At 44.1% G+C, this 11116-nt stretch overlaps 1 protein-coding gene across 1 annotated transcript; it reads left to right on the top strand.

The window, feature by feature from the left end:
• Nucleotides 1–68: 68 nt before the first annotated feature.
• On the top strand, nucleotides 69–7115 carry Cmtr2 (cap methyltransferase 2). Its single transcript, XM_057753725.1, has 2 exons — nucleotides 69–125; nucleotides 3839–7115. The coding sequence occupies exon 2, from the start codon at nucleotides 3858–3860 to the stop codon at nucleotides 6165–6167; it is 2310 nt and encodes a 769-aa protein (XP_057609708.1). The 5' UTR covers nucleotides 69–125; nucleotides 3839–3857; the 3' UTR covers nucleotides 6168–7115.
• Nucleotides 7116–11116: the final 4001 nt, after the last annotated feature.

Here is an 11116-nt window from a genome sequence, read left to right on the forward strand (position 1 = left end):
GGCGTGTGGCTGACGTAAGAGACACACCCCCGGAAGCTGCTCCCGGGAGCGGAAGTGGCGGGTGGCTTAGAGGAGTAGGGCTGTGCGTGGAGTGGACTCGTGCGGCTCTTGTGGCCGGCTTCTCGGTGAGTGACAGCCCGGGACGGGTCGCTGAGGACCAGGCGCGGGGCTGCTCGAGTCGGGGTCTGGGAACCCCCTTGCACGAGAGTGAGAGAGCGGCTGCCCCGTGCCCGGCGTGAGCACCGGACACGCCCCAGTGTTTTAACTTCCTAGCAAGAGTTGGCGGGAACACTGATACCAGTGTCTGATGCGCGTTTAGAGCTGACAGATGTTGAGAAATTAACGACTTTGGTGTTGGGCTCACGAATTCTACAAGCTTTACCTTTGTGGCTCTGGACAGGACGCTCCTTGACTTGTTTATGGAGCCTGCAAGTGTAAGCGATACAGATCCACCGCACAGAATTATGATGCCAGTGCCACTCCATGGAGTGCTTAATGCAAGGCACCGAGGCTCACATACTGAGAAATCTACATGTGCACTTTGGAAACGACATGCTTTTAATTAAATCATTTTTTTTAAAAAGCTGTGCGTTGAAGTACTGGGGTGAAATTGAAATGCATTATTCTGTTCAGTGCTGTGTTTTGGGGGCTAAGTGTAATATTCATTTATCTGGTTAATACTTGTATGCCTCACTGTCCGCTAGCCACTGTTGGAACCTCTTGGGGGTGGTGTGTAAGTAAGCAAAATAAAGAGTCCTGTCCACGGAGCTTACGTTCCAGTTTGGGGAAGACAAATCACAAACAGAACATGTGAAGTAAACTGGTGATAAATTAGAACGCCATTGAGGAAGACGGAGGAAAACGAGGTAAGGGATCCTGGGAGCTCAAGATGGAATTTCAAAAGAAGTGTGTTAGGATAGGCTTCCCAGAGTAAATTGCCTTTGAGCAAATAATAGATGGAGCCACGGGAATTAGCTGTACAGATACTTGGGGAAGCAAAGCCCAGATAGAGATTGCCCCTTTGTATTGGGCAAAGTGTTCCAAGGTGGATGGGCCAGTGGACAGCAGGGACGGCGTGTGTGACTGGACTGGAGCGAGGAAGGGGAAACAGTATTTAGAACTCGCCGACAGAAAGGCTAAAACAGTCAGGAACATTGGCGGATTGGATCCTTTTAGTTTTTTGCGAGTGAAGATAATTACCTACTTAATTTCGTAAGATTTCACAGCGTAACTGCAGCCACTAATTAGTCTGTGAAGTTAATGACTGAAAGTAGACTTTTTCCAGACCAGAATATCCTTGAGTTCTAAATGGAGGCGCAGTTCCCAGTAAGCACAGCGTGAGTCCAGACAGATGAGCGCAGTGTAATAAGTTTTTATTTGCTCTTAGGGTTTTTGTGCAGGCAAAAATCACCCTATTTTTGTCTCCCGATTCTAAAGCGGTTCTCGACCTGTGGGTCATGACACACATATCAGATATCCCCCATATTAGATATTTACATTATGGCTCATAACAGTTGCAAAACTATAGTTATGGGGTCACACGCAACAGAATAGTTTTATGGCTGGAGGTCCCCGATATTAAAGGGTCTCAGCATTAGGAGAGTTGAGGACCACTGCAAGCTTTTCTAACTGTTAGGTGATGTGGGTGAGTGTCTGTGACGATTAATCTCCCCTTTCATGTGACCTGGGAATAGCTGTGGCAGATAAGATGATTGAGAAGATGCCTGTTGCGCTAAGGATCTTACAGACAGGCCGACAGAACGAACCCGGGATAAAACACGGGGTGAGAGGTTTACTCAGAGGACCAGACTGAGGAAACACCAACATCATGAAGACACGTATGTGGTCATAGCTAATCTGTATTTCTCATTTTACACTTCTTTGAAATTCATTTTGCTTGGCCTACAAAGAAATGAGCCTGACTCATAATTTTTATCCTTAAATGTTTGCTTTTCGTGGGATGGTAATTTAGTTGTCTTTTTTTTTTTTTTTTTTTTTACGTCTAACAAATTTTGAGATAAAAAAAAAAAACGTTTATTGAATGCAAGTGCAGTGCGTAAACTTAAGCACCTGCCCAGTTCCCTGGCAGGTGACACGGGCACCATGCAATGCTCTGTTTGCTGGAATGTAAGTGCTTGCCCAACAGTGTCATTAAAATAAAGGCATGCGTCTTTCTCTTAGCCTCTTCCTCTCAACAAGATAGAAGTTCTGGTTTCCTGGGCAGTAGGATTTTTTGTTAGTTTTCTTTTTTCTTTTTTGAAATTTTATTTATTATGTGTGAGTATGTGAAAACACGGGGATCAGACGACAGCTTGAGGGGTCTCTTCTTTCCGTATACCACATGGGTTTGCAGGATTGAACTCGGAGTCAGAGGCTTGGTGGCAAGATTCTGTACCCGCTGAGCCTTCTCAACACCCTTGCCAGGCAGCATTGCAACCCAGAGTATAAATTAAATTCACTTATATTCTGCAGTTAAATTGAGGACAAATTTTTCTTTTAGTTTAAAATTTTGGTTTTGGTGTCTGTTAAGTGTTAGTGAAAGAAGAAATTGCCAGATTTTACGGTGTCGGCACGGGGATGTCTGACAAGGCCTAGGGAAGACAGGACGCTAAGAGATAGACCAGGAAAATATTGGACAGTTTCAGCATCACCAAGGAGGCAACCAGTACACTTGAGTTTGCAAACAGTATAATGAATGCATTAGTTAGCTGTGCATGGCTGTGAGGAAACACTGGGATAAACGGTTTACTAGGAAAATGGTTTATTTTGGCTTCAGTTTCAGAAGTTTCACTTGATGGTGAGTTGGCTTATTGCCTTTGACCCCGGGGTGAGTGGGACATAGTGGAGAGTGCGTGGAGAAAAAGGGCTGTTCAATCCATGGCGCCAGGAAGCGAAGAGGAAAGAAGGGGCCAGGGTCCCTTAGCTGCTCATTTACCTGACTTCCATCAGCTCTGCCTCTTAAAGTTTCTCCAACCACCAAGTAGCAACATGAGCTAGGAACCAACCCTTTCACACTAGGGCCTATGGGCAACATCAGACTATAACTAGGCTTATGTTGATGGCTTTCGTTGGTGACTGGTGACCACCAAGGTACCAGTCTCAGTGAAATGTGTAAAGCAGCCCTTGTAGGTGTGTAAGTTGATGGCAGCAGAGAGATCAGGCCAGACTCGGGTGGAGGAGACACCCTCCTGGAGGGAAGGTGGGCTACGGAGGGAATTAAAAGCGCTAAAAGGGCCACAGTGTGTTAGAGCTTGACCTGAGGTCGTGTGTAGGACGAAGCCGTAATGTGTACACGTGTATAGAGCCTCATGTGTGGTGTCCAATCCGAGGAGCAATAGCTGCCACTCACTGCCAAATATTCTCTGCTGTGTGCCACCTCTAAAAATGATAAAAGACCAGGTTTTTTGTTTTGTTTTGTTTTTGAGACAAGAGTTTCTCTGTAACTTTAGAACCTGTCCTGGAACTAGCTCTTGTAGCCCAGGCTGGCCTCAAACTCACAGAGATCCACCTGCCTCTGCCTCCCAAGTGCTGGGATTAAAGGCGTGCGTTACCACCGCTCGGTGGAAAGACCAGTTTTTTAAAATAAGAAAAAAAAGTGGATCTCAGTATAAAAGTAAATTTTCCAGGACATTGGTTAAGCTGGAAGGAGAAGAGCTGGAATTTGAGCCCAGGGTTGTCGGTTGTCTAGGCCTCTCCCCGGTATTTCACATTGCTTTTTTGTAACTGCTGCCGTCAGCCCTCACGTCGTCTGGGCTTGTGGGGTGTGATCCGATTCACTCTGCTGTCATCTCGTTCACCATGGAGTTGAGTCATGCATCGTTATGTTTTCTCTTCCCAGATTTTAACCTGGTTTGAAAATGAGTAAGCGTAGGAAGCTCCCAGCTCAGCCGTCAGCGAGTTCTGAGACCTTCAGCCCGGATGTCCTCGATGACGTCTGTGAGCTCTTTGCCAAGAACTTTGCATACTGTAAGCCACTTACTAACGAGTGGCAGTTCCCAGCTCCTACGGAGGTTTTCACCTGTGACCACACGGAGTTCAATGCTTTTCTTGACTTGAAGAACTCCCTGAATGCAGTGAAAAACCTCCTGAGTGATAAGAAGCTGGATGAGTGGCACGAACACACCGCTTTCACCAACAAGGCGGGGAAGATCATTTCTCACGTGAAAAAGGCTGTGAATGCCGAGCTTTGCACGCAAGCCTGGTGCAAATTCCAGGAGATTTTGTGCAGTTTCCCGCTTATTCCTCAGGAAGCTTTTCAGAACGGAAAGCTGAATTCTCTGCACCTCTGTGAAGCTCCAGGAGCTTTCATTGCTAGTCTCAATCACTACTTAAAATCCCACCGGTTCCCCTGTGAATGGAGTTGGGTAGCTAATACCCTGAATCCGTACCATGAAGCAAACGACAGTCTCAGGATGATAATGGACGACCGACTGATTGCAAATACCTTGCATTGTTGGTACTTTGGCCCAGATAATACTGGTGACATCATGAACCTGAACTATCTGGCTGGCCTTCAGGATTTCCTCAGCAGCATGCCCACTGTTCACTTGGTCACTGCTGATGGGAGTTTTGATTGCCAAGGAAACCCAGGTGAACAGGAAGCTTTAGTCTCTTCTCTGCATTATTGTGAAGTTGTCACCGCTCTGACCATTCTCGGGACCGGCGGCTCTTTTGTTCTAAAGATGTTTACGTTGTTTGAACATTGTTCTGTAAACCTCATGTACCTGCTAAATTGTTCCTTTGACCAAGTCCATGTCTTCAAACCTGCTACTAGCAAGGCGGGAAACTCAGAAGTCTATGTGGTGTGTCTCTCCTACAGAGGAAGAGAGGCTGTCCATCCTTTGTTGTCTAGGATGGTGTTGAATTTTGGGACTGAGATGACCAGGAAAGCGCTCTTTCCTCATCATGTGATCCCCAAATCTTTCCTTGAGCGACATGAAGAGTGTTGTGCATTCTTTCATAGATACCAGTTAGAGACGATTTCTGAGAACATTCGTCTTTTTGAGTGCATGGGGAAGGGGGAACAAGAGAAACTGAATAATTTAAGGGATTGCGCTGTACAATATTTTATGCAAAAATTTCAACTGAAGCGTCTTTCTAGAAATCATTGGCTCGTTAAAAAATCCAGTATTGGTTGTAGTACAAACACAAAATGGTTTGGACAGATGAACAAGTATTTTAAAACCTATAATGAACGGAAGATGCTGGAAACCCTTTCGTGGAAAGATAAAATCGCCAAAGGATACTTGAATAGCTGGGTGGAGGAACATGCCGTGTATCATCCTGGGCAGAATTCCTTCTTAGAAGGGACTGCTTCCAATCTCGAGTGCCACTTATGGCGTATTTTGGAAGGAAAGAAACTGCCGAAGGTGAAGTGTTCTCCTTTCTGTGACGGGGAGATTTTAAAGACTCTTAATGAAGCTGTTGAAAAGTCCTTAGAGGAAGCTTCGAGTTTGGATTCCAAGTTCAGGCCCAAGCAGCGATATTACTGTTGTCACGTGTTTTCAGAGGAACTGTTGTTATCTGAGCTGTTCAGCCTTACCAAGTGCCTTCAGGGTGAGCAGACTATAGAGCCCAGCAACCCCATAAAGTGCTTGCTTGTGGGTTCACCGACTCTCTGTGATTCCAAACTGCACCCACCCCTGGAAGTCCACCTACTGGAGTCCATCGAGCTCCTAACCTTCAGCTGTTCCTTGCTGCACGATGGCGACCCAACATACCAGCACTTGTTTTTGGAGTGCCTTCTCCACTCACTGAAGCAGCTTCATACAGGAGATGTCATGATTTTGCCTGTGCTGTCTTGCTTAACCAGATTCATGGCCGGCTTGATCTTTGTTCTTCACAGCTGTTTCAGATTTATCACATTTTCTTGTCCCACGTCCTCTGAGCCCCTCAGGTCCTGTGCAGTCCTGCTGTGCGTTGGTTATCAGAGCCTTCCCAGTCCCGTTCTCCAGTACCTACAGAACGTTAGCGAGCTGCTGAGCGCTTTGATCCTCTCTGGTGCGCCCCAGCAGGTTTTACAGTTTGTGCCGATGGAGGTGCTCCTCCAGGGCACACTGCTGGATTTTTTGTGGGATCTGAATGCTGCCATTGCTAAAAGGCATTTGCATTTGATTATTCAAGAAGAGAGAGACAAAGTCAGCAGCAACCTTGAGTCACAGAATTGAACATGTCACTGTTGAGATTTAGTTTTGTGACCTCCAGCTTCTGCCTGCTCTATTTAATGCCTTTCGTTTTGGAGAAATGCCAATTTTTGTATCAAAGGACATTAATGATGGAAAGTTATAGCTTGTTCTGATCTGAAGGATATATGTACTCATAGGCACAGAGTTCAGTGCAGGTAGGAGCCATGCACTGATGGTACTCAGCCACTAAACATGTGACATCGGTATGTGCTCGGGTGACAACACGCCTCCGCGTGTGCAGTTGAGTTGGTTTCCTTGGCCTGCTGAAGATTTGCCCTGTGTGCCTTCATTCAGACTTTTCCCCCAACCGATGCCTCTCATTGGCTAATGCTGTTATGATTGTTAGAGAAGTCGTTCATGAAAAGAGGTGAGTGGCATCACCTCCTCGGTGTCACTGTTTACTCGGAGCACTTGACCAATATGTTATAATGGATTTCAGGGATCTTTATACCAGATTTCTTGATAATTGCCACGCATGGCCTTTAGATCAGTGGCTTGATTTTCTTTTGGTTGGAGTGAGACTAGTGTGCTCTTGGGGTGCTGTTTCCCTAGCTGTAACTATCCAAGTAATAAAAGGGCAGCTGGAAGCTGGAGCCCAAGGTCATGGTACAGTGGGAATTACGTCTGGTAATTTATCATGACGAGCTTCTTTCCGCAGTCTTGGCATTCTTAATGTCCAGTAAACTGTGAATGGAGAGATGATTGAGTTTTAGGGCTTCGTGTGTAGTTGTCCCCCGTGGGCTGTGTAGGAACATGTTGATCGTAGTGAATATCAAGGGAGGTGCGGAACTTTCAGAATGATGGCAACACAGTTTTAATCTTTACTAAAGTTTTTAGTGTGAATGGCACTTTACTGAGATTATCCATGAAATGGTTATATCAATTACACTTGATTTTCTGAGTTATATATTTTTAATAATATAATGAACTTTTCTGGCAATCTGTTAATTTGTTACTTTGAAATTCTGTTAGGTAGATAATTATATCTTGCATAAATTTTTAGGTATTTTTATTATTAAAAATAGAAGTATTCTGTGATGTATTTGGTTAATAAAGAAATTTTTTCATGCTCTTTGCTGTTTTTGAGTTCCATTATAATTCACAAATAAAGTCTTAAGCAGACATTTTTGTGTTCATTTTATTAAAAGATAATGAAGGAAGTTAAAAATACAAGCCGGAAAAAATAAATAAATAAATAAAAATAAAAATACAAGCCGGAAACTTTTTAAGGAAGTTTGATCGGGAGTTAATGTTTCATTTCATTTCATTTGCATTCATGAAGATTTATTCCTTCAATATTATATTTATGGGAAATCCTCGGGGAGTATTTAATTGTTCACTTAGGGGCTGGGGGAGAGGAGAGCATGGCCGGGCAGTGAAAGTGTACAATTGTTTCTGAAGGAGCCTCATTTCCTGCTCGTGACTCACTTGATGAGGGTGGTTCTGGTTAGTGGCAGTCTATTAGCAATTGGTCACCAGGAAAGAAGCTAAACTCTTGGGAAATTTTTTGTTGCCTTATTAGTGATAATGGGATTTATTTTTACTTATTTACACCATTTAATTAGCTACATACATACACATGGGCAACACACCCGTACACATAAAATTTAAAAAGGCCTTATATATCTAGTTGTAAAGAGAGGCGTCTGTTTTGTTTTTTGCTGAGGATGCAACCCAGGACCTTGTTCTCTCTTTCCTCCCCCCCTTCTCTCTCTCTCCAGGGGTTTTCATTGAACTTTTGATCTTCCTGCCTCTGTGTCCCGAGTAGATGGGATTACAGGCTTGTCCCAGCAGACCAAGGGTAATTCTAGTTAACATTTTAAAGTCATTAGATAGTCTTTGTTCTATCAGACGTTGACAGCTGGTAGCTCCTTCAGTGCTTGCTGAAATGACTCTTTGATAGGTGTGTATTTCATTCTTCTGCTTTGAAATCTGTTTGTCTATCTTACACTTGAATGGATCACTCACTCATGGGATTTTATTTTGGAACTGAATTTGTCATTTTGAAAATACTGGTTTGGAGTGGTGCAGATCTTGTAAATGTTGACATATTTCACAGTATCAAAATTTTCATTTTCAAACAGCATCACTGATCTCATCAGAAAAATCTAAGTAGTGCTTGAGGATGGCAAACATTAATTTTCTAAGAGTCTCATTTTCACTTGAATGCTCAGATTGTTATCATGGCAACCAGTGCTGACACTTTCTTTGAAATGACAGCTTACTTTATCCATTTCTGAGGAAATGTCTGCCAGCACTTCCTGAAGAGAGAGTTTGTCTCCTCTGAAAATGCATAACTGGGGGCTGAGAGGATGCTCAGTCAGTCGCTGTGTGAACTGAGGGCTGGAGCTCAAAACCCGGCACATCGGGAATGCTAAAGACGTGCCCTCTAAAGTCAAGATTTCATGAAGGTGGCGCCAGGGGTGTAGCTCAGGACTTCATAATTGTTAAAATTGTTAAAAAAAAAAAATTCGTCAAGGACAGTTTTGAGTAAAAATGCCCACCCCCATGAGTGTATGCTGAGACACCAGCTGTTCTGCCTACTCCCGCTTCTGCAGCAAAAGTTTGACCCTTGACTTGTGAAAGATGAAAGGGTACCTAATGGCTTGGTGCTAGCGTGGAGATGTACAGACTTTGAAAGAGTCCGTGGCCTTACTGAGGACTGCTGCTCTGGTTTTCTTCCTGTACCAGCTTCTGGAAAACTCCCCCTTACCCCACTCCCTTTTCCTTCACCCCTCTTCCCTGTGATCTGAAATGGCTTAGTGTTTCCGTCATCTGATCTTCTGAGGTTTGGTGAGAACGGTGTGAAAACAGCCCAGTGTGCTGCGCTCTGCAGGAGTGCTCATTCACCCCCTAGACCGCTCCAGAGGCTTCATTGCTCGGTGTTTGACTTCTTGATGTCAGTGTTGGCAGATAGTCCTAGATTGTTTATTAGATGTAGATTTTCAATTTTTCCTGTTCATAGAATTATGTGATACTGTCTCATAGTTTGAGTTACCATCTCATGATTTAAGATATCATCTCACGTATTTTTGTATTTTAAGTGTGTTTCCTTTGTCATATATCTGTGGTATTTCCCATCTTTAAAAAATGAACTGTTTTGCTGGGGGGCGGGGGCATGCCTTTAATCCCAGCACTTGAGAGGCAGAGGCAGGCAGGTCTTGGTGAGTTCGAGGGCAGCCTGGTCTACCAAGTGAATTCCAGGACAGCCAGGGTTGTTACACAGAGAAACCCCGTCTCGAAAAACAAACAAAAATAAATTTAAAAAAGGAACTGTTTTGACTATGGAGATCAATTTTCAGTGACTTTTATTTTTATTCCTATTAATTTCTAAAAGAAGACTTTTTTTTTATTTCTGGGTGCCCAGACCCAAATAATCACACAAAAGTATATTATTTGTAATGCTATATCACCAATGATTTAGGTGTATGCCTAGCTAGCTCTTATGTCTTAAATTAACGCATTTCTGTTAATCTGTGTATCTCTACGAGACTGGCCTACCAGTAGGGTTCCGGCATCTTTCTGCTTCAGCAGCTACATGGCATCTCCCTTACTCTGCCTTCTTTCTCTCTAGATTCAGTTTAATTTTCCCACCTAGCTCTATTCTGCCCTGCCATAGGCTAAAGGAGCTTCATTATTAATCAATAGTAATAAAACATTCACAGCATATAGACGGTGATCCCTAATTAGTCAGTTGTATCTACTGCTAGTAACAGACCATAGAGCATTGCTGTTATCTTCTGTCATCCTTCCTTTGGCACACTGGGAACCATACCATCCCTGCCTGTCATCCTTCCCTTGGCACACTGAGAAGCGTACCATCCCTGCCTGTCATCCTTCCCTTGGCACACTGGGAACCATACCATCCCTGCCTGTCATCCTTCCCTTGGCACACTGGGAACCATACCATCCCTGCCTGTCATCCTTCCCTTGGCACACTGGGAACCATACCATCCCTGCCTATCATCCTTCCCCTTGGCACACTGGGAACCATACCATCCCTGCCTGTCATCCTTCCCTTGGCACACTGGGAACCATACCATCCCTGCCTGTCATCCTTCCCTTGGCACACTGGAAACCGTACCATCCCTACCTGTCATCCTTCCCTTGGCACACTGGAAACCGTACCATCCCTGCCTGTGCTATGCCACTGAGCTATGTTCTCAGCCCTGGTTCTTTCATCCTTTGGTGTTCATTCTGAAATTAAGAATATCTTCATTTGATTTTTAAAAATACAGTTTTCATCTTAACAAAAACACCATCAGACATCCAGACTTCCTCAATTATTTCATAGGTGGCTTCGACATTTTTTAAAATAAATTTACAACTTCCTGCCTGATATTTCCAAATTGGTGTCATATGTGAGTCTCATTCTATTGATTGTGCTTTCTGGGATGTGTGAGTTGTACAACACAGGGTTTTGTTGTTAAAAAATGGACATATAAGAGAGCCCAGACTGGGGTACATGGATTTTATGTTTGTAAATAAGCACATTTAACAGTTCTCTGAACTATCTACATAGGTAAGTTTAGGGTTCATTTCCTTGCCCGTATTCAGCCTTCCAAAAGCTTCCAATCCTGTATCAGAATGTTGCAATTTAGGATGGATGCGAGTTTCTCAAAGCAGAGGGGTTTTCTCAACCTCCAGCCGACCACTGACCCTAGGCTTTCCTCTCAGTACCTGATGTGGTCTGTATGCTTTTGTTTTTCTCTGCTCTCTCACAACAGGGCTTTGTTACCTGATGCGACTTTTTCTGGTGGTGGTGGGTGGAGAGGAGGTCTGTGTCTTTGGATCTCAAGGTTTTGATAATGTTTATGCTCCTGTCCCACCCCAGTGGCAGTTCTGGGCCAAGCATGTAAGCCTGCCCCTTCTTGAGGTGTGGAGGGCTGTAAGTAGAGGTTTCTCTCCTGCCTATCAGTTCCCAAATAACC

The sequence above is a fragment of the Chionomys nivalis genome, chromosome 21, assembly GCF_950005125.1.
Source record: "Chionomys nivalis chromosome 21, mChiNiv1.1, whole genome shotgun sequence".
Lineage (NCBI taxonomy): Eukaryota > Metazoa > Chordata > Mammalia > Rodentia > Cricetidae > Chionomys > Chionomys nivalis.

Bases quoted from the DNA above. Each gene is read 5' to 3' on its own strand.
- Cmtr2 (XM_057753725.1), top strand. From the start codon at position 3,858: ATGAGTAAGCGTAGGAAGCTCCCAGCTCAGCCGTCAGCGAGTTCTGAG.